At 39.4% G+C, this 24740-nt stretch overlaps 1 protein-coding gene across 5 annotated transcripts in view; it reads left to right on the forward strand.

Moving 5' to 3' along the window:
- PARD3B (par-3 family cell polarity regulator beta) overlaps positions 1-24740 on the forward strand; it is a 1084399-nt gene that overhangs the window by 959963 nt on the left and 99696 nt on the right. For all 5 annotated transcript variants that reach the window (XM_063695123.1, XM_019022741.4, XM_019022742.3 and 2 more), the window contains one exon: positions 4079-4214. In XM_063695123.1, the coding sequence (XP_063551193.1) occupies positions 4079-4214 (136 nt within the window). The remainder of the gene's footprint in view (positions 1-4078; positions 4215-24740) is intronic.

Genomic DNA, 24740 nt, shown 5'->3' on the forward strand with positions numbered 1-24740 from the left:
TTCTTCATCTTTATTGAGCAGAATAATAAATCCATCAGTATTTTTTGTGGTTTTAAGATATTGACAGCACCTGTCACACAGGAATTGTAAATAAACTCATGTACCAATTCCTATAGATTAGTAGTGGCTTTCTGAAGTTCTAGGCTAAAAGAATTCTGAGAATTCTTTCCCAATTACAGCATTGAGAAAGAATGCTCTAATTGATTGGTGATGTCTGCTGTGGACAGAGAGTGGAGTAAGTAAAAGTATATATAGATATATTTGCTATATAAGTGTTCAATAAATTATAACTATTATGATGATTGCCACTATCACAAAGGTGTATGGCCCTCTAAAATTTGCTAAGTTTCTACATCTTCAGTGCAATATGGAATCAATTAATTGCTCTGGTTATAATAGTGGTGTATATTATTTTTATTAATTTGGTGGTAAGCATATGTGTATTATCTGCTGAGAAGAGCTACAAATCAGAAATTGGAATTTGCTGTCCCTAATCTTACCACCTTAAATACCTATTTAGGAAAAGTCTGATACCGTTTCTAAAAGTAGAATGAGGGTTGAGAGGAAAAAAGAAGAGATGATATTGAGACGTCGTCCCTGGTTACCACAAAAGGTTTGCACAGTGTTCCATATTTTTAAAAAATATTCACACAAGGGAGAAGATACAGCATGTTTTGCACTTAGATGGTCCATGACTTTCTGGGCTGTTTTCCTGTTTTTTCTCTTGGGCCAGATTTCTTTTCTGGGTAAATAGTCATGTTCCTGTCAGCCACAGGGGACTTTCTGAATCCTGAACAGCTGATTTTGTGTTCCTGCCCCATTCCCTTATTTGAGAACAGCAATCTGATCAAACCCATATTTTTTAAATTTATGCATTTATAGGCATATGGAAGAATAGTTTACAGTCTCAGTACAATTTTTTTTTCCACCACAAATGGAAGAAAAGTGTGTTTTTAAAAAACAGTGCTTTATCAGTTTCTTTTTTTTTTTTCTTTATTACTGATGACTTCATTCTACTTGAATTCAAGGCTTCAGTTTCTTTGGGGTAAACTAATAGATTATGTATGCGATGTTTGCACCATGTTGATTGAACTCATCTGGTGAGTTTGAACGCAGCTCATGAATTTCCGTAATCGACAGAAGCCTGTGCGTTGGATACAGACACCATGGTCATCTCGTATTACTCAAGAGCTAGGGAAGCTGTTGAAAATAGACTGTGCTGCTTTTCCTGCCTGCCCATGGTTCAGAAAAGCTTATCAAGACTTTTAATTTGTTCTTACTATCTTTTCCAAGTGCTCAAAGAAAACTTTTTTTAAGTATAGTAAAGAAAGAGAATTAGAACTATTATGAGAGTTTCAACATACATATTGAAAAAAAAAAAAAAAAAAAAGAAAGGTACGTGATTCCCAAGGGTTTGTCTTTTCTGAACCAAAGGCATCAGCTGCTGAGTGTCTGTCGAGCACCCAGGAAGCCCAGAACCCTGTGCGAACTGTCAGGGAGCAGCCACAAGACAGAGGTACATCATCCAGTTTGCAATTAACTTACCATCTAGTTTGAGAAGAATGCTTTTCCTCCAAAAGGTGTTTACTAACCTTTTTTTTTTTTGGTAATTTACAAACATAGTTGTAAAATATTTTTTAAAAATAGATGACCTCTTTCTGTTGTTTTTAGATACTTCGTATTATCAGATATCTCATTTAAACTTGGAACCCAACTGTAATATTTGGGGTTCTTTTTGACATGCAAAGCTCTTCACGCTGGGGCTCTACCTACCTTTCCAAGCCTCACTTGTCCCTCTTCTCTTTGACCCTCCTATATTTCTTTAAAATACTCACACAAGAGAGAAGATACAGCGTGTTTTACACTTAGTTCATGACTTTCTGGACTTTTTTCCTATGTTTATTCCCCAAATGCTACAGTAGTGATCCTCACATACCCGTGAAACATAAGTGTCATGATTGATAAGATGTTATCAATTGAGTTAAAGTACCAAAATTTGTAAGTGATATGCTTCTGTCATTATTAGAGTAAATTCAAAATACCCCCAAACTATGGCTGGGTGTAATGGCTCATGCCTGTAATCCTAGCACTTTGGGAGGCCAAGGCAGGCAGATCACTTGAGGTCAGGAGTACGAGACCAGCCTGGCCAACATGGTGAAACCTCAGCTCTACTAAAAATACACACACACACACACACACACACACACACACACACACACAAAGAATTTGCTGGGCGTGGTGGCAGGCGCTTGTAATCCCAGCTATTTTGGATGCTGAGACAGGAGAATGGCTTGAACGCAGGAGGCAGAGGTTGCAGTGAGCCAAGATCGCACCACTGCACTGTAGCCTGGGTGACAGAGTAAGACTCTGACTAAAAAAAAAAAAAAAAAAAAAAAAAACAGGCCAGGCATGGTGGCTCACGCCTGTAATCCCAGCACTTTAGGAGGCCAAGGCGAGTGGATCACCTGAGGTCAGGAGTTCAAGACCAGCCAGATCAATGTAGTGAAATCCTGTCTCTACTAAAAATACAAAAATTAGCCAGGTGTGGTGGTATGCACCTGTAGTCCTAGCTACTGGAGAGGCTGAGACAGGAGAATTGCTTGAACCTAGGAGGCAGAGGGTGCAGTGAGCCAAGATAGTGCCATAGCACTCCAGCCTGGGCCACAGAGCAAGACTCCGTCTCAAAAAAAAAAAAAAAAACTTTAAAGTCACCAGAACTCACTTTTATTTGAATTTGCTTTGTAAATGAGAGTGGAAAGGGAACATACACCATACACCTGGTATGTGTGTAAGGCAGGACAAAAGAAGTTGAGGACCAGTGCTTGCCCAAACTGATCGACTTGCATGTCTCTAAAGCAAGATGCTTTCTCATTGCTTTACTTTGCACTCACTGCCCTTCCCTCTACCTGGAATATCCTCCTCTCACTTGTCTAGCTGTTGAGCACCTGTGTATCCTTCAGGGCTCAGCTGAAGTGTCACCTCCTCCATGGAGCCTTCTGTGATTTTCTTCAATGGCCCTGCTCTCACCTTGTCAAAGTTTAAGCACTCTGCGTTCCCATGACCCCATGCAAATCTCTGTAAGAGCACAAGTCATAATGGACTGTAGTCTTCTGTATCCCTCTCTGTCCCCTACCTCCCAGACTATTTGTTTTTGCAGGTAAGGACTGTGAAGTGTTCCTTTTTCCATTCCCAGATTTTAACGTCTGGTGCAATGGGGCACTCAGTTATGCCTCAAATGAACCAGATAAGTAGAATGGCTGTTCAGATCTGCCTGTCATTCTTTTGCTCCCTAGCCTTGTATAATATCATGTGATATTGGTTCCACTAAAATAACTACAATAACCTAATCTAAGCTACAAGGGAGGTGCTAGCTGAGCAGTTTGGGGTTGGGCACATGAGTTACTGGAAAAGCTATAATTCATAAGAGGAAATACTGGCTAAAGTACAGAGAGAAGAACTTGGATTAGCACGTTCTACTCTACACCAGCTTCCCCCACCTTTAAAAAAAAAAAACTTTCTTACTGTTTTTGTTTTTTTTTTTTACCGTCACCTTTTTTACACATGTCCTAACTGTACCCATATATTGGCATGTATCCCATCCCCAACCCCCACTCCCAAAGTTCATGAGCCTCATGGAAATGAATGCTGACATATTCCAGCCCTGTCTCCTATCCAGCCTTCAGGTCAAACAACTGGAGCTTTGTCCCAAATTAGCAATACTTATTGAGAAAATGAGATATCCATATTAAAATGTGACAAAACTCTGTGTGTGTGATTATAAGAAAAAAGTGGTGGGCCTTTTAATTGCTCAAAAAGGTAAAGACTCTATCTTACCTTCTCATTCAAAAGGCATTTATTAATCCCAAGTCAGACATTTGACCCTTGGAACTAAAGGTAGACACGTAAAGAACACTTTTTGTTCATATTTATGACTGATTTCACCATTTTCCTGGCATATTTGAATTACATTATTGAATCTTCCAAATTTAGATGTCAACTCCTTTAACAAGAAGATCCAAAAGTGATTTCAAAGATGATGTACACTGTGTGAATCTGATTATTTGTCTATATCCTGTAGTGGCCGTCCTACGGGTGGAAGCACTGACCGTATCCAGAAGTTGCGGAAAGAGTATTATCAGGCTCGGAGGGAAGGTTTCCCTTTATATGAAGACGACGAAGGAAGAGCAAGGCCATCTGAGTATGACCTACTCTGGGTAAGCGCATGCATGGTTTCAATCATTGAATTCATCTTTTCTAAGAATGTTTAGAGCAGAAGAACACGGTCAAGAATGTTCTGTACATATCAGATTCTATTTAGGTTTCTTGGGCTTCATAGACAGGAACATTACCCAAACCACAGGCATATTCTCCCACAGAAGCCGTTTATGGAAATCAAACGCCATGAATGTGCAGTAGTTCATTCTGATTGCTCTCATACTTCCTGTTATATGCCAACTGGTTTGGGGGAAGCAGAAGTTAGCTACTTTAAAGAGGGCAAGGGATCTTTGTCACCATCCACTGAGCTTTGATTCTTGCAACACAAGCCATCTCTCCTTTGGAAAATGGTGATTAGAAGTACATTTCAAAAGGGTTATTGTCAGAGATGTCAGTTGTTTGTTTATTGGATCTGAGCACTTCACATTCTGCTGATCTTACCGGCATACTAGGATGGATTTGTTTTGAGATAAGGGCAGTTTTTGTATTAGAGGTTTCTTTTTGCTCAATCCTTTGACATTCAGGGAACAGAAAAGAATATAGTGACCACTGAAGAAAAACTCATTGGGTTTTTTCAGGGTGGCACGATTCACTCTCTTGTTTTCAAGAAGCAAGTCTGTGCCTACAAGATGCACTTAACTCTTCAGCATCCACAGAAATGCCCAGGAAGAGGATGCTTAGAATTGCATGAAATGTGCATGCACATCAGATACATAGAACAGTGCCTGACGTAGAGCTGGTGCTCAGTAATTGTTAGTTCTTGTTACTGGCATTATTATCAGAGCAGAGCTGAACATGGTAATAGCACTGTCCTTGCTGGGGTTCAGTTCTCACTCACCCTCTAATGATTTCTGCCTTCTACTACGCCTTTTAGAGCTGCTCTGAGAACCAGGTAGGGGACTCTGTTATCCGTGGTGCCCATGAAAGACACCGGCTCCTTTGAAAGGCAAATCTGTTAAGGCAGGTTTCCTTTCCTGAGTTTCACACTCAGGTTTATGCTCATAAGGTCAGAGTGGGGAGAATAGAGTCTGGCGACTGAGCTGATTCCCTCTAGTTGTTATGTCTGTGTGGGAGGCCTCCCAGTGCATCTCTACACTGGGGTGTGAAAATCAGTCTCAGGATCCACCACTGTTGGACAAAACAACCGAAACTGCTCAGCCCAGAAGATTGCACCTGTATAATGGAGTTCCAAAACACTAATCAGAAGTGCACAGTGCAGATGGGCGATCTCAAGCCAAGTGGCTTCAGCCTCTTTGGAGAGAGGCAGCCTGAGACTATGGATCAGAACAAACAGCTATTTATTGGTTTTATTATAGATGTTAGGATTAAACAGAATGACACCTAGAGTGATGGGAAAACTTGTCTCTTAGCTTCTCTGTAGCAGAAGAGAAAGATTTCCACAGAATAACAGATTAGATAACAATTCACTCAGTTTCAAACTTGATCGAGATCGATTTACTGCCTCTGACAAGAGATGTGAGCTACTTGTTAGGTAAGGCTCAGCTCCCTCGATAAGCCAAACAAGCAATAAAATAAAGGAGAGTCATTTCCACTGTACCCAAAACAGAACACCGTGTCCAGTGCATTGAAAAGTGCTCTATCTCAAAACCACTATGAATTCCTATGAGCAAAATAAGACAACTAATTTTAGACAAAGTAGTCCTGGTTGTTTTGACCTTATTTTATATGATTTCCTTACATCAAGCTGAAAGGATGAAGGTGCTTAACTTTCATGAGACTTGAAGTTTCCTCTGACCCTCACCAAACCTGAGCTAGATAACTATACCCTTGGGTGCTCCCTTTTTTAATGATTCTATTTTTATGCCACGTAAACGTGTAACCAGACCATCTAGTGAGTAAAGAAGTATCTCTAGTTTAATTTGTGTTTCCCATGCTCCGGTGTGTTGAGCTCTGCCAAAAGTGACTGATTTTATGTTTCCCAGACAATCGGGGTCTGAGGCTTCCCAAAGGGATGCTTGGGAAATGCACTGCCATAAAAGACGAGTGTTCTTGGTGACTGCCTGAGATACTCCAAGCCAGGGATTAGAGTCTCAGCATCCTTTCCTCTCCTCTCCCCACGCCAAGGAAAAACACTAGTGTTTTGTATTAAGGCAAGTTTCCTTTCCTGAGTGTCTTTTGTTCAGCGCAGGCCTGAGAAATTACGCTGTTGTCTTGCCACTTTTGGAGAGATCTAGGAAAGCAAGTTTAGAAAGTTAACATTTCATTCCTGTCAAGCGGCCAGACCCAACAAGGCAGCTTTTATGAGATTGTGGTTCCTGGAAAGGCAGGTCTTTAGCATCATCACCAGGGCACTTGCTAAAATCAGATCACAGTCGCACGAAGGGGAAGAATGGGGCCCAGGAGAGACCCTCAAGGGATGCGCCGTGTGGTCATCAAGGATTCTGATCCACAATTCTGAAAATAGGACGTTGACTTCAATCCCTTGAGTAAACACGAAAGCGGTCCAACTTCTCTAGCAAAACCACTGTGGACCAGCATCATCAGAAATATTGTTATGAACTTAGAACTCCCCCAAGTCCAGAGTCTCTGGTTGAAAGGCCTGATGAGTGTTTTCTGGAGTCATTCTATACTGGGGAACTTCCAAACTATCGAGAAGGAAATTACAAAGATAAGTTACCTAACAACTACTCGTAAACCCATTTAAAAATAGGCCAGCAAGAATGAAAGTATGCTCACTGAAGTCTTCAAAGCCAAAATAATGAGAATAATCACTTGAAAGTTTATTAGGGTCTATGAATATTTTAAAATATATATATAAATATATATGACTAATACTTTTTCTTTGGCTGGCCCTGGACTTTCTAGATCTTCTCAGACCAACTTGTATGTAGTTCTCTACCACTATTGCACCTGCCCAGTGGCCTGAAGTCTAAGCTTTCTCTTACTCCTCCCTAGGGTTCTCACTTGGTTTCATGCCTGTCTTCTCTCCCCTCCCCTCTCCCCTCTCCCCTCTCCCCTCTCCGCTCTCTCCTCTCTCTTCCCTCTTCCCCTCTCCCCTTTCTCCTCCCCTCTCCTCTCCCCTGACTCCTATTACATTTTAACAAATATTTGCTAAATCTTAGTGTAGACCAGGTGCTGGTAACAAGAATATGACATTACTTCCACCTTGGAGGAGCACAGGATCCAGCCAGGAATAGATCTAAGCCCAAACAAAATGGAACAATAATATATGTGTTAAATGCTATAGTATAGAGAGGTATTAGCTTCTATATGTACTGAGAGAGAGTAGTTCATTCTGCTGGAGGTGCATAGTTGGAGACAGAGTGCTAGGAAAACTATAGAGACATTTTGGGAATTGCCTCAGCTGACATACTTTGTTCTTTTTTTTTTTCATACTTTGTTCTTTTATTCTCAAATTTGTTGGATTTTTTTCCCCTTTTGCAAAAGATCTCCTGATTTATTCACTTTGTTTTAAAATAAATGAATACTTCTGAGGGCTCTTTTCTGTTCCATTGGTCTATATCTCTGTTTTGGTACCAGTACCATGCTGTTTTGGTTACTGTAGCCTTGTAGTATAGTTTGAAGTCAGGTAGCGTGATGCCTCCAGCTTTGTTCTTTTGTCTTAGGATTGACTTGGCAATGCGGGCTCTTTTTTGGTTCCATATGAACTTTAAAGTAGTTTTTTTCCAATTCTGTGAAGAAAGTCATTGGTAGCTTGATGGGGATGGCATTGAATCTATAAATTACCTTGGACAGTATGGCCATTTTCACGATATTGATTCTTCCTACCCATGAGCATGGAATGTTCTTCCATTTGTTTGTATCCTCTTTTATTTCATTGAGCAGTGGTTTGTAGTTCTCCTTGAAGAGGTCCTTCACATCTCTTGTAAGTTGGATTCCTAGGTATTTTATTCTCTTTGAAGCAATTGTGAATGGGAGTTCACTCATGATTTGGCTCTCTGTTTGTCTGTTATTGGTGTATAAGAATGCTTGTGATTTTTGCACATTGATTTTATATCCTGAGACTTTGCTGAAGTTGCCTATCAGCTTAAGAAGATTTTGGGCTGAAATGATGCCACATATCTACAACCATCTGATCTTTCACAAACCTGACAAAAACAAGAAATGGGGAAATAATTCCCTATTTAATAAATGGTGCTGGGAAAACTCACCAGCCATATGGAGAAAGCTGAAAATGGATACCTTCCTTACACCTTATACAAAAATTAATTCAAGATGGATTAAAGACTTAAATGTTAGTCCTAAAACCATAAAAACCCTAGAAGAAAACCTAGGCAATACCATTCAGGACATAGGCATGGGCAAGGACTTCATGTCTAAAACACCAAAAGCAGTGGCAACAAAAGCCAAAATTGACAAATGGGATCTAATTAAACCAAAGAGCTTCTGCAAAGCAAAAGAAACTACCATCAGAGTGAACAGGCAACCTACAGAATGGGAGGAAATGTTTGCAATCTACTCATCTGACAAAGAGCTAATATCCAGAATCTGCAATGAACTCCAACACATTCACAAGAAAAAAACAACCCCATCAAAAAGTGGGGGAAGGACATGAACAGACACTTCTCAAAAGCAGACATTTATGCAGCCAAAAGACACATGAAAAAATGGTCATCATCACTGGCCATCAGAGAAATGCAAATCAAAATCACAATGAGATACCATCTCATACCAGTTAGAATGGCAATCATTAAAAAGTCAGGAAACAACAGGTGCTGGAGAGGATGTGGAGAAATAGGAACACCTTTACACTGTTGGTGGGACTGTAAACCAGTTCAAGCATTGTGGAAGTCAGTGTGGTGATTCCTCAGGGATCTAGAACTAGAAATACCATTTGACCCAGCCATCCCATTACTGGGTATATACCCAAAGGATTATAAATCATGCTGCTATAAAGACACATGCACACGTATGTTTATTGTGGCACTATTCACAATAGCAAAGACTTGGAACCAAGCCAAATGTCCAACAATGATAGACTGGATTAAGAAAATGTGGCACATATACACCATGGAATACTATGCAGCCATAAAAAATAATGAGCTCATGTCCTTTGTAGGGACATGGATGAAGCTGGAAACCATCATTCTCAGCAAACTATCGCCAGGACAGAAAACCAAACACCACATGTTCTCACTCATAGGTGGGAATTGAACAATGAGAACACATGTACACAGGAAGGGGAACATCACACACTGGGGCCTGTTGTGGGGTGGGAGGAGTGAGGAGGGATAGCATTAGGAGATATACCTAATGTTAAATGATGAGTTGCTGGCACCAACATGGCACATGTATACATATGTAACAAACCTGCACGCTGTGCACGTGTACCCTAAAACTTAAATAATAAAAAAATAAAATAAATGAATACACACACACTGTAAGGTTTGTAAATATGGACTTGAGACCTTAAAATCTTTTCAGCTGCTCTGTTGTGTAACTGTTTTCCCATCTTAGCTCTGAAAAGCTGTAAAGAACAAGTTGAAAGAATTTCAGTGGCTGCAAGTAAAACAGTCTGGTGAGTTTTTATAGGCCCAATTAAGTAAGCAAGATATACTAGCTGTGAAGTGTTAATATTTGCCAGAGGAAAACATAATACCTGTTATCTGCTGGTATTTTATTTTTTGTAAAACTTAAGATAGTCCTCTGACAACAGGCTGCTTTTTTCTTAGCAGATAAAGCTGATCTGCTTATTTAACAGCAGCATGAATATCCTGTAAATAATTTTAGCAATGAGATGCCTCTGAAGTTTTCTAAAAATATTAGTGCCTTTGTTATTGTCTTTTTCAAGAGCTGAATAGCAGTATCATTATCCCCCGCCCAACCTTTTAAAAAAAAATTCTTTGGCTAAATTAGAAGAAAGTTTATTTATAAAAGAGGTTTGTAGACACATGGTTGGGAAGGGAGTACATTTGTTTATATATGGAAAAAAAAGTGGGAGTTAAAGCGTCTTAAACTAGCGTGATATACCTGTTACCACTGTCATTAAAAACATGGTGCTGGCCGGGCGCAGTGGCTCACGCCTGTAACCCCAGCACTTTGGGAGGCTGAGGCAGGTGGATCGAGGTCAAGAGATTGAGACCAACCTGGCCAACATGGTGAAACCCTGTCTTTACTAAAAATAGAAAAATTAGCTGGGCGTGGTGATGCACACCTGTAGTCCCAGCTACTTGGGAGGCTGAGGCAGGAAAATCACTTGAACCCGGGAGGCGGAAGTTGCAGTGAGCTGAGATCGCACCACTGCCCTCTAGCCTGGTGACAGAGCGAGACTCTGTCTCAAAAAAAACAAAAATTGTGCTATATCTCTCTGGCACAGGGGTTGGCTCAGGTAGATCATAGTTGGAACAATGAGATGATTGGGTGAATAAATGTAAACATCTGAAAGATTTGTTCATTCTATTATGAAGATGGTCTAGAAGCCAACTTGAAGAAACGTACTTGGCCGCTGATCTGGACGACAAGAGACAAATCTGGCGAATTCCACACTTGGAGGAAAGAGAAAACACAATGCTGAGATCATGCTAACCATCTTAAGGAAAGGATTTAAGATGGAATGTGCAATAGCCAAAGAAGTATAAAAGCCATCAGAAGGTTTTTCATAAACACCATGAGAAAAGAGGATAAGTGCCATCAATGGTCCAATACCAGAGTGGAGATTTCTATGTATTTTCCTTGTCTGCTCCTTAAAAGCATCTGATAAAAACTAAGTACATTGATGAACAATTCTGGTTTAGGCAATAGCTCTTATATTCCAAAGAACAGAGACCTAAATCAAACTGACCTGATTCATAAAGGAAATTTTGTTGACTTATTTAAAAGAAGTCCATAACCATATCTTGACTTCAGGCAAAGCTGGATCCAGCTCCTCCAGACAGGCCATTAGGAGTCTCTTTTTTCATCTGTCAGCTTTGCTATTCTCTCTGCAGGCACCATTCTCAAGGGGCTACCTGAGGTAGAAAGACAGCCATCTGCAGCTCTAACACAACAACTCTGAAGGAGAAGATAGTCTCTCTGTAGATCAGGAAACATCCTGGAGCGGATGTTCAGCACAATGCTGAATAGCGCTGATTGACTCAGCCTGGATCACGTGTCCACTTCTGAACCAACCTTCATGGCCAGACAAGTGCAATGTTCTTTTTTTTTTTTTTTTTTTTTTTTTGAGACAGAGTCTTGCTCTGTCACCCAGGCTGGAGTGCAGTGGCACGATCTCTGCTCACTGCAATCTCCACCTCCCGGGTTCACGCCATTCTCCTGCCTCAGCCTCCCAAGTAGCAGGGACTACAGGCACCCACCACCACGCCTGGCTAATTTTTTGTATTTTTAGTAGAGACGGGGTTTCACCGTGTTAGCCAGAATGGTCTCAATCTCCTGACCTCGTGATCTGCCCGCCTCGGCCTCCCAAAGTGCTGGGATTACAGGCTTGAGCCACCACACCCAGCCACAATATTCTTATAGACTAAAACTAGGCCACAAGACCACCCCTGGAACTAGACAGTGAAGTCAGGTCCACCCAGACTCCATAAATAAGGATAGGTGAAGAGAAAGTCCTCAAAGGAAAATCAAGGTGCTGTTAACAGGGAAAGAGAATGTAGATGGCAGGCACAATTACAAACTGTCTACGACAACTTCGAGTTCTAATAATGATATAAACTTTCTTCATCTTCTTAGATTTCCAGGGAAAGAGAAAGAAAAGCCTTCCCTTTGTGTATTCTCCTGTTTATCATTAGAAAGAATAGATCTATTATCAAACTTAAATTTGCTGCGATTATTTGTTATGTAAAAGGAGAAAGAAAATTCACTTTGTCTATTGGTTCAGCATCTTTGAACTATCCCAGGAACCCAGATGATGTCACTGAATTATTCATGAGAAATTATCAGACCTCTGGAATTTATTTATATAGGCAAATGACATTTTAGTTCACCTCAGACCTAGCAATTCACCCCAGGACGATCTGAGTACAGATTGTCTCAGCAATACTCTGGGGACAAATCTGATCCATAAAGGTTGTAGGGATAGTGAAAGAGGAGGGAACAATTCACCCCAGGAGAAGCAGTAGAATTATTTGAAAGGACTAAAGTTGCTCTCTTTCTTTACATAGAGTTGCTCTGTTTATATCTTCATGGATTATTGTCTTGTGACAAGCACATAGTCTGTTCTTAAAACCTTTAGAAGGTGAGATGGGGTAAAGAATTAGAGCCATTAAATGTTTGTATCCAGGCCAGGCGGGGTGGCCCATGCTTGTAATTTCAGCACTTTGGGAGGCCGAGGTGAGAGGATCACTTGAGCCCAAGAGTTCGAGACCAGCCTGGGCAACATAGTCAAACCTGTCTCTACGAAAAAATACCAAAATTATGGGGGTGTGGTGGCATGCATCTGTGGTCCCAGCTACATGAGAGGCTGAGACAGGAGGACTGCTTGAGTCCAGGAGGTCAAGGCTGCAGAGAGCCATAATCATGCCACTGCATTCCAGCTCAGGCAACAGAGCAAGACCCTTTCTCCAAGAAAAAAAAAAAAAGTATGTGTCCATAGACTCCTGCAGTTGGGCTGCTGCCACACGATGGGCAATCCCTTCTCAGTTGATGAACCTTCTTGAGCTCTACCCCAATGGTTCCCTCCCAGTGGTTGACTTTATCAACACATCTTTTGATTTCCAAAAACAGTGGAACTGAGGATTGGAAGCAATACCAAGGCAGAGAAAAAACCATGTCTATACATTGCGTGCGTTTTAGAAAGGCCTGAAGTTTTATTGAACTTGATACTGGTGAAACATCAGTGCCACTGGAAGAGTTGAGATTTTGCTCACTTAGATTTCAGCAAGTAGTAAAACAAAAAGAAAAAAAAAATTGAGAAAAGAAGAGGGCAAAATAAACTGAAAATTTTTTTTTTTTTTTGGTTAGTGGCTTTGGCCCTTTTATATTTCAGTGTGTCTTTCACAGGAATTTGTTGGCATATAAGCTATATGGGAGAAGATCTGGACTATACAACATGTGAGTGAATTTCTAGCCTTTAAATATAGCATAAATCATTTTTGAAAGGAAGCAACATGTTTACAGGCAGTCCCCAACATAGAAATAAACTGTTCCAGAAGTCCATTTAGAAGTTGGCAATTTAGAACTAGGAATGGATTTTTCCCATAGGGAAAAATATATATATATATTGTTTGTTAGGATCCCAAACCAGTCTACAAAAACCCACTAAAATCCAGTAACCTTCTGCTAATCACAGAACAATAACCTTGAAGCAGAAACAGGGAGCTATGTAACCCCTTCCCTTCTTTTCTGGACACATTTTTTTGGGATATTCTCTGGGCCCTTCCTATCTACTGGTCTTTAAGTCTGTTGCTCCAGGTTCCCTGACCCTTAATTCCCCTACCTCCGCATCATGGCACCCCACTTAAGCCCACTCCTCCCCTAAAGCATTCAGGCATCCAGTTACTTCTCTGCCCTATCCCTCAACAAAGTACCATTCTCAGTACACATAGTCTCAGCAATACTCTGGGGGACAAATCTGATCCATAAAGGTTGTAGGGATAGTGAAGGAGGAGGGAACAGGAGAGGGGCTAATGGAATGTACTCCCGAACAGTAGTGTTAGAGCTATTCCTGATGCTCTGCTGCTACTACACTAGCCTCTGGATTCTCCAGCGCTTCTGTTTCCACGTATGGAGCCCAAGCTTACACAGAGCTCCCTGTCTGACACTGCCTGTGGGCAGTGACCTGATCCCAAGAGTGGATCCGATTTCTCCAGCATACTGGCCCTTTCTCCAAAGGAAGCCTTTTGTTTCTGGGTCTGCCCTCTGTGGCCCAAGGGCCAGTTGCTACAACTAACATGGGCCAGGATGCCTCAGCTCTGCTTAAAAATCTGCCCTGATAAGATAGCTCTTCTAAACTACTCCTGTCCACTCATCCTGTCTTTTGAAACACACAGATGTCCAGAGTTTTAGAACTAGTAATTTAGCAGATATGGGAAGCATTTTAGCACAGGAGACTCTGAAGCTACGCTGCCTGAGTTCACACCCATTACTCACTAGGTAAATTTGGGCAATTTATTTTATCTGTCTCCTTTAAAAGTGAGAGAATAGTGCTGTCTCCTTGAAGTACTATGACACACACATGATTACATGTAAAGTACTTAGAATAGTGTCTAAACATGTAGGAAGTGTCAATAAACAAGAATTTTTAAATGGTACACATATCAAGTTTTGAAATAACACATTCAATTGGCCAGACAACCCTTCTATCTTAGTCATTATTGGAGCTCCTTAGCCTCTTCGGTTATTCCAGAGCCCTTGGACATTATATAGCACACAAAGCCTTGAGGGTGGCCTTCACATCCTGCTCCCTCTGGTTACCACTGAGATGCCCAGGGTCACTTCAGGTGGTAACTGTCAAGCTTGGTCATCAGGCACTTTTAGCAAATTCCATTGGTCCAAAGGTCAATATCTATTTCCCTCTCTCCCACACACATACTTTTCCTTCAAAAGTACATTCCTTTCATCCCTGACCCTGGGGGCACACCTAATCTCTTTAATGAGCTTATGCTAAAATCAAAGACCAGAAGAAAGTTGACTTCTAGCAGCTTCTGCCTGCAGCTCTGCAAAAACCCTGAAGCAAAGAAATACCAGGGTCCAGTTAAGCGCTTAAAATAGGAGGGTGAGATACAAAGAGAATATATACAAATTATTTACTCAATAAATTATACTACAACCAGATCGTTAATAAAAATGGCATCATTTACTCAGTGCTGACTCTGCCTTATATAAGCTATTCCATATACTAGCTCTGTGAGGTAGATATCTTTAATCCAATTTTATAGATGAGAAAACAAAGGTTCCAAGACCTTGCCTCATGGCCACACAATCATTAGCAAAGCTGATTGTCAAATCTCTACTGACTCCCGGTGAAAAGAGAAAGGAAAGCTCCTATGGCTGGTGTTGAGATACTTCTTAATATAAGATGTTTGAAAGAAAGAAAATGTGTGAATATTCATCTATAAGCACTATGAAAACTGTCTTCTATCTTTGTTGAACTACTCTTGAATTATCACTCTTAATTTGTTTTTGAACCCAATAATATTGAACCAAAATCAAAGTGTGGTGATGTTTTATCAGTCCTCTTTCAAAGTCTAAATGAAATCATTCTTTTTATGCTGTAATCAAATAAGTTACCCATCTCTGGCTCAAACCCAAACCTAAATAGCAAAGAGCAGAAAAAGGAAGTTCAGGAACACATGATTTTTCCATAGTATGTCAAAAAACCCTATGCTATACTTCCATTAGAGTGAAAAAAAGAACTCTTTCTGCTTTTAATGAGCAATTAATTCCAGTCCAGGATGTCGAGTTTAGAATAGGTTAACTTCCCCCAAACCACAGCCGTTTGTGTTGGATCATGGTTAAAACCCCAAATTCCAACTTCTACAATAATAACATTCTTTTCTTCTACTGCAATGGGAGAAATGACCATTTTATGTAACATAAGAAAAACTATAGCAGAAACCCCTATGAATTCCAGATTTCTTAAACTGTTCTCAAAGCTGTTTAAAATCAGTTGGGTACATTTTATTTTAGCAGTGCTTAAATGTTCTAAAATAAACTTTGGGTACTAAATTAAAAAGTGAAGATGTCTGGAGTCGAAGATATGAATATCTATCTAACTGGTATTTATAGCACATGTATCACTTAAATTTGACAACAATTAAAACTCCACATAAGCCATGTTTGTGTTCAGATCCTGTGGCCTGGGATGTCCCCTCACACAGCTTCCTGACTATAACCAACCAATCAGGTCACTAGAGCGGCCATCTTGTTCTTTCAGTTTAAGGAAATTTTTGACTGAGAGTCGTTCTGAGATTTAACATCATTTGGTTCTTATTAAGTAGTAACTAGTCTGGTGTTGTGATGGGAAAAAGAAAATTCACAGAAAGCTTACCTCTGAAAGGAAGACAGAAAGCACACTTGAATCAAAGAAAACCCTAAAATGAGAATGATCACTACAGTAGTATTGGAATTGCCATTCTCCACAAGAAAAATGACCACTTTTGAATACGATTGTAATGACACATACTAAAGTCTATGACTTTCCAGCCCTCCTATGAATCTCATTAATGTCTTTGTATTTCATTCTGAGCCTTGAAATCACAGTGCTAAATTTTCGGAGTGTTTATAAAAGAGTGCAAAAGTTGATACCACTGAATTTTAGCGAGGCTAACAGGAAAACTTCCCATTTACTTTAGTAAATGATCTAAGAAGAAAGAATATAATGTTGCTGTTATAAATCACTGAGAAATAGTCTCTTTTCTACTTTCCAGATAAGGCTTCTGTGAAGCAGTGGAGTATTTAGGTTTTATCTCCATGAAGCTTCCTTCAAATGATCATTCCGTGTCATCTCTCACTCACAGACATAGCTCCATTCCCTAAGCAGCAAAGTCAAAGTTGCACATGAGAGAAACGTATTTTCTGCAATTTTCCATTCCTTCGTTGGTTTTCTTCATTCAGTGAATACTCAGCAATTTACGAATGCCTAGGAAAATGTACATCGAGCCTGACAGTTGTATCATCAACACTTACCTACAAGGAAAGAAAACTTGTTTGGTGTATGTGTGTATCTTTAAGCCTGTGTGTGTGCATAAAGTTGTGTGATTTGAAGTTTCTCCTTTACAGAAACAGAAGGAAATGTTGTATGAGAAAGACAATCCCCATCATGACCTGGTGTCTTTTCTTTAATGAACCTTCTGGCCCACTGTATAGTATTAGATACCCCCAAACCATGTGGAGACACCTCCTTTTTTCTCTTTTGTTTTCCCATCATCACTAATTGGCAGTCACAGCTTGTTTCTCAATAGCAAATTTATTTTAGTTTTAAGTTTTTATATCATCTATCATCTACTTTTTTTCCTTCTTTTTTTTTTCTTTAGTATGAACCAAGTTTCCTGTTTTCTATGCAATTCCCTTTGCAGTAATTTCCCAGATTTAAATTGCCAGGCGTGCTTCAGCCGCAATGCACAATATGTGTATGTGGTTATAAGGGAATCAGAGATTCTCATTTCAGAGGAGGAAATCGTGGTCTCTCAATTAATGTGAATGATAGCAGGAAGCAATCTTTAAAGTAGTACTTGAATTGATGATCAGAAAAAAACAAAACAGAACAAATCGCTATGGGCTTTAGGAGGTTGTGGCTTTCGTGTGGTTCCAGAACTATGTTGCCTTTTCCCAATTTAAGAAAATGGATAGCTTTCTCCTTTCTATGTATGGATATATATATATATATATATATGGTTAAAAAATCTAATCCCTAAATACATGATGATGGGGGGAACAGATGACAGGCAAACAGGAAAGAACTGACATTTTTTATCAAGCATTGAAGTTTTCCCCTTTGTTGGTTGATAAGAAAATTTGAGTACCTTCCCATTTAGAAACTTAAGAGTTTCCTAGCTTTCTTAAAGATTTTATCTCCATAATAAGAAGAAAACCTGTTAATATCCTATCATCAATTAAGGAAAAGAATAGTCATTTTCACGTATGTTCTGTCACTTTGGCCCCAGGATTGGAGAACAGAATTTCAAAATGTGTGGTTCCTTAGTCATACATTCATTTATTAATTAATGTGGTAGACCTTTACTCAGTGGCAACCTTTTGCCAGACATTTACTTGACTCTGAGGAATCAAAAGTGAATAAGGGGCTCATGTCTGCTGGGAAAGGCAGACAGGAAACATAATTTCAAATATAATGAGATATTTAGGAGTAGTTATGCAGGAATAAATTGATAAGCGAATGCATAGGAAAGAGAGACTAACCAAGAATTAACGAGATAGATTTGCTTTTATCCCTGTGAAGTTTTCCCTTGTGTGTTCAGCCTTCCCTTTTGTCTGCATTTAGGGCTGTCTGCCTCCAAAGTAAGCTACTAAATCTAAACAATTGCCCTTTGTAATTTCAAAACAAATGTAAAGTGGCTTTTATCATATGTTTCATGATGATACTTTTCTTTATGCGCAACCTCTCCTTTTGAGGATCTGATCATTTCTGCATCACACTGTCCCAATTACCAACCAAGATCAGCCCTAGAGAGTAGATTTTCTAACTAACTGTGTGTCACAACTTATTAGATGATAATACCATCAATTAGTTGGTCACTCTTATCATTTCTAAATGATTTTGCATAGGATATATCAAAGGGCATGGCAGGTAGTCAAGGTGGGTATTGGTACAGTTTTTGTTTCACATGCAATGCAGGAACACACACACTTACGTTTGGTCATGATGTAAATTATAAGTCTTCCTATGAGTTATGATTTTAGGAGGCTGAAAAACTCTGGTTTAGAATTTAAGTTTCATATCTGCTTATTTACTGTTTCCCTTATAAGAACCCACATGGTGCTATTTCACATTAGGAACTAAAAAAGACATTTTTAAATAAACATTATTAATAAATCTTATCTGAAACACATAATGAATGGCACATAGTTTGCTTTTCTTGTTTATATCTACGTATCAATACAGATAGATACATATGGATACAAATATAAAGATAGATACAGACACAATTTGCATATATTTAAATGAATTTTAGTTTAATAGTCAATGATTTATGAAACTCTTAAATAAACATATTGCAAGAAGTTACAACTATAAAGCCAGAAATATGTGGATATACTTGGCATACTCCAGGCTTTCTTTATTCTCCTGAAAATTACTTCTTTTATTTTATATTTAACAAGTTTTTATGTTTTTATTATTTTTCTTACAGTTTTTTTTTTTTTTACTTTAAGGTTTGAGGGTACATGCGAAGGTTTGTTACATAGGTAAACTCATGTCACGGGGGTTTGTTGGACAGATTATTGCATCACCCAGGAGTTAAGCCCAGTACCCAACAGTTACCTTTTCTGCTCCTCTCCCTCCCCCGACCTTTCACCCTCAAATAGACCCCAGTGTCTGTTGTTTCTTTCTTTGTTTTCATAAGTGCTCATCATTTAGCTCCCACTTATAAGTGAGAACATACAGTACTTGGTTTTCTGTTCCTGCATTTGTTTGTTGAGGGTGGTGGCCTCCAGCTCCATCCATGTTTGCACAAAAGACATGATCTCATTCTTTTTTATGGCTGCATAGTATTCCATGCTGTATATGTGCCACGTTTTCTTTATCCAATCTGTTATTGGTGGAGATTTAGGTTGATTCCATGTCTTTACTATTGTGAATAGTGCTGCAATAAATATTTGTGTGCATGTGTCTTTATGGTAGAATGATTTCTATTCCTTTGGGTATATACCCAGTAATGAGATTGTTGTTTGAAATGGTGGTTCTGCTTTTAGCTTCTTGAGAAATCACCATACTGCTTTCCACAATGGTTGAACTAATTTACACTCTCACCAACAGTGTATAAGTGTTCCCTTTTCTCCACAACTTTGCCAGCATCTATTACTTTTTTATTTTTTAATAATAGCCATTCTGATGGGTGTGAGATGGTATCGCATTGTGGTTTTGATTTGCATTTCTCTAATTATCAGCGATATTGAGTTTTTTTAATGTGCTTGTTGGCTGCATGTATGTCTTTTTTTGAAAAGTATCTATTCATGTCCTTTTTAATGGGGTTTTTTTTCTCTTGTAAATTTAAGTTCCTTATAGATGCTGGATATTAAACATTTGTCAGATGCATAGTTTGCAAATATTTTCTCCCATTCTGTAGGTTGTATGTTTACTCTGTTGATAGCTTCTTTTGCTGTGCAGAAGCTCTTAAGTTTATTTAGATCTCATTTGTCAATTTTTGCTTTTGTTGTGATTGCTTTTGGTGTCTTTGTCATGAAACCTTTGACTGTTCCTATGTCCAGGATGGTATTGCCTGGGTTGTCCTCCATGGTTTTTGTAGTTTTGGGTTTTACATTTAAGTCTTTAATCCATTTTGAGTTGATTTTTGTATATAAGGAAGGGGTCTAGCTTCAGTCTTCTGCATATGGCTGGCTAGTTATCCCAGCACCATTTATTGAAGAGGGATTCTTTTCTCCATTGCTCATTTTTGTCAGCTTTATCAAGATCAGGTGGTCATAGGTGTGCACCCTTATTTCTGGGCTCTCTGTTCTGTTCCATTGGTCTGTGTGCCTGGTTTTGTACCAGTACCATGCTGTTTTGGTTACCATGGCCCTGTAGTATAGTTTGAAGTTAGGTAACATGATACCTCCTGCTTTGTTATTTTTGCTTATGATTGCCTTTGCTATTTGGTCTCTTTTTGGTTCCATATGAATGGTAAAATGGATCTGTAAATTCCATATGGATCTGTAAATTGCTTTGGCCAGTATGGCCATTTTAATGATACTGATTATTCCTATTCATGAGCATGGAATGTTTTTCCATTTGTTTGTTTGTGTCATCTCTGATTTCTTTGTAATTGTAATTGTAATCTGTTTTGTAATTCTCATTGTAGAGATCTTTCACCTCCCTGGTTAGCTGTATTTCTAGGTATTTTATTCTTTTGGTGGCAGTTGTGAATGGGATTGCCTTTCTGATTTGGCTCTCATCTTAGCTGTTGTTGGCATAAAGGAATGCTAGTGATTTTTGTACCCTGATTTTGTATCCTGAAACTTTGCTGCAGTTTATCAGCTGAAGGAGCTTTTGGGTTGAGACTATGGGGTTCTCTAGATATAAAATCATATCGTCTGCAAACAGAGATAGAGAGATAGTTTGACTTCCTCTCTATTTGGATGCCCTTTATTTCTTTCTTTTGCTTGATTGCTCTGGCTGGGACTTCCAATACTCTGTTGATCAGGAGTGGTGAGAGAGAGCATTCTTGTCTTGTGACAGATTTCAAGAGAAATGCTTCCAGTTTTTGCCCATTTAGTATAATATTGGTTGTATGTTTGTCATAGATGGCTCTTATTATTTTGAGGTATATTCCTTCAGTACCTAGTTTATTGAGAGTTTTTAACATGAAGGGGTACTGAATTTTATCATAAACCTTTTCTGCGTCTATTGAGATAATCATGTGGTTTTTGTCTTTAGTTCTGTTTATGTGATGAATCACATTTATTGATTTTCATACGTCGAATCAACCTTGCATCTCAAGGATGAAGCCTACTTGATAATGACGGATAAGCTTTTTGATGTGCTGCTGGGTTCTGTTTGCAAGTATTTTGTTGAGGATTTTTGCATCAGTGTTCATCAAGGATATTGGCTTTAAGCTTTGTTGTTGTTGTTGTGTCTCTGCCTAGTTTTAGTATCAGAATGATGCCAGCCTCATAGAATGAGGTGGGGAGGAGTTTCTCTTGGGAGGATGTATGGGTCCAGGAATCTACCCATCTCTTCTAGGTTTTCTAGTTTGTGTACATAGAGGTGTTCATAGTAGCTTCTGATGGTTATTTTTATTTCTGTGGGGTCAGTGCTAATATTCCCTTCACCATTTCTAATTGTGTTTATTTGGATCTTCTCCGTTTTCTTCTTTATTAGTCTAGCTACCAGCCTATCTATCTTACTAATTTTTTTCAAAAAAACAACTTCTGGATTCATTGATCTTGTGACTGATTTTTCATGTCTCAATTTCCTTCATTTCAGCTCTGATTTTTGTTATTTCTTATCTTCTGCTAGCTTTGGGGTTGATTCGTTCTTGCTTCTCTGATTCTTTCAGTTGTGATGTTAGGTTGTTAATTTGAGATCTTTCTGACTTTTGGATGTGAGCAGTTATTGCTGTGAATTTCCCTTTTAACACTGCCTTAGCTGTGTTCCAGAGATTCTGGTATGTTGTGTTTTGTTCTCATTAGTTTTAGAGAACTTTTTGATTTCTGCCTTAATTTCATTATTTGCCAAAAAGTCACTCAGGAGCATGTTGTTTAATATCCATCTAATTGCAAGTTTTTGAGTGATGTCTTAGTCTTAACTTGTATTTTTATTGCGCTGTGGTCTGAGAGTGTGTTTGTTATGATTTTGGTTGTTTTGCATTTGCTGAGAATTGATTCATATCCCATTATGTGGACAGTTTTACAGTATGTGCCATGTGGTGATGAGAAGAATGTATATTCTGTTGTTTTTGGGTGGAGAGTTGTATAGAGCCCTGTCAGTTCCATTTGGTCCAGTGTTGAGTTCAGGTCCTGAATATCTTTGTAAATCTGCCTCGATGATCTAATAATGTCAGTGGAGTGTAGGAGTCTCCTACTATTATTGTATGGGAGTCTATGTGTCTTTGTAGGTCTCTAAGAACTTGCTTTATGAATCTGGCTGCTACTGTACTGGGTTTATATATATTTAGGATAGTTAGGCCTTGTTGAATTGAACCCTTTACCATCATGTAATGCCCGTCTATATCTTTTTGATCTTTGTTGGTTTGAAGTCGTCTGTTTTGTGTTAAATTAGGATTGCAACCTCTACTGTTTTCTGTTTTCTATTTGCTGGGTAGATTTTCCTCTGTCTCTTTATTTTGAGCCTACAGGTGTCATTTCATGTGAAACGGGTCTCTTGAAGACAGCTATCATTCGGTCTTACTTTTTTATACAGCTTACCATTCTGTGCCTTTTAAGTGAAGCATTTAGCCTGTTTACATTCGAGGTTAATATTGATATGTGTGGATTTGATCCTGTCATCATGTTTTAGCTGGTTATTATGTTGGCTTGTTTGTGTGGTTGCCTTATAGTGACACTGGTCTGTATGTTTAAGTGTGTTTTTGTGTTAGCTGGTAGCAGTCTTCCCTTTCTATATTTAAAGCTTCTTTCAAGATTTCTTGTAAGGCAGGTCTGGTCGTAGTGAATTCCCTCAACGTTTGCTTATCTGAAAAGGATCTTATTTCTCTCCTTTGCTTAGGAACCTTAGTTTAGTTTAGCTGGATATAAAAATTCTTGGTTGAAGATTTTTTTCTTTCAGACACTTGAATATAGGCTGCCAAACTCTTCTGGCTTGTAGGGTTTCAGCCGAGAGGTCTGCCATTAGCCTCGATGGTGTTCCCTTTGTGGGTGACCTGTCCTTTCTCTCTAGCTGCTTTTAACATTCTTTCTTTCATTTCAACCTTGGAAAATCATCCGATGATTGTGTGTCTTGGGGATGATCTTCTTATGTAGAATCTTGCAGGAGTTATCTGTATTTCCTGAGTTTGACCGTTGGCCTGTCTAGCAAGGTTGGGGAAGTTTTTCATGGACAATATCCTGAAATACGTTTTCCAAGTTGTTTGCTTTCTCCCCCTCCCTTTCAGGGATAACTAATTTGGTCTCTTTTCATAATCCCATACTTTCCAGAGGTTTTGTTCATTTTTTAAATTTTTTTCTCTACTTTTGTCTGACTGTCTTATTTCAAGAATCAGTCTTCAAGCTCTGAGATTCTTTCCTGATCTTTGTTTATTCTGCTGTTAATACTTGTGATTGCATTGTAAAATTCTTGTATTGTGTTATTCAGCTCTGTCAGACCCATGATGTTCTTTTTTAGACTGGCTATTTCATCCTTCAGCTCCTCTATCACTTTGTTGTGATTCTTACATTCTGGGAATTGGGTATTGCATCCTACTGAATCTCAATGATCTTCATTCCTATCCCTATTCTGAATTCTATTTGTGTCATTCTAGCCAGTTCAACCTGGTTAAGAACTCTTGTTAGAGAGCTGATGAGGTTGTCTGGAGGACATATGGTACTCTGGCCATTTGAGTTACGGTACTCTGGCCATTTGAGTTACTGGAGTTCTTTTGTTGCTTCTTTCTTATCTTTACATGTGGGTGTTCCATTTACCGCAGTGTAGATTGAGTACAGTCAGTAGACTTCTTTTCTGGATGTTTTCACTGGACTAAGGCTTTGTGCAGGGTCTTTATTTGAAGCTGACTTCTTATCTCTGGTTTCAGAGGTGGGTATGTTAGCAGGACATTTTTGATGTTGAAGCTTTGGGGTGTGATCCAGTAGGTGGCACTTAGGCTTATTAGTCAGTTGGTAGACTCTTGCTTGGTTTTGTGGCTCCCCTGTGTTTCCTCATCATTGCAGCTATGTTCCCTCTCAATGCTCTGAAAGTTTGGGTTCTCTCCCCTTTCAATGCTGGCTGTAGATAATGGCTTGGCACTCCTGGACTGCCCACTGCTGCTCTGGAGAGATCTCAGTGTTTTTGTTCCTCCCCTAACTTAGAGGCAAAAAAGGAAAGGACCTTAGTAGTGATTGTGGCCAAGGGTCTTTTGTTTGTGTCCCGAAGCCTCTGCTCCAGAGAGATGCAGGTCAGTAATCCCTCAGTGCAATCAGCCCAGGATGGGGAGGGTCTGTGCTGAGAGCCCAAGCCAGGGATTCCTTGTCTGGTGATAAGTAGTGGTGGATATGTGGGAAACATGGGAGATGGACTGTCCTTCTCTCCTTGGGTCGACTACAGCTTGTTGGAGGTGTGATAAAGCACTTGGGTTCTTTGCTCCTTCATCAGTCTAAGGGTAGCAAGGGTGGTGCCACTGCAGAGGCAGTGGCAGAGAGGCTTTCAGTTGCTCCTGGAGGCTCTCTGTCCAGGGAGTTGCCGAGTTGCTACTGGCTCAATAGCTCGGGCCGGGGGTGGCTGGAGGCTTAGGCCTGGAAGACAACAAGTTTTTATCATAAATTAATACATGCTCTAAAATGCT

The sequence above is a fragment of the Gorilla gorilla genome, chromosome 11 (assembly GCF_029281585.2).
Source record: "Gorilla gorilla gorilla isolate KB3781 chromosome 11, NHGRI_mGorGor1-v2.1_pri, whole genome shotgun sequence".
Classification (NCBI taxonomy): domain Eukaryota; kingdom Metazoa; phylum Chordata; class Mammalia; order Primates; family Hominidae; genus Gorilla; species Gorilla gorilla.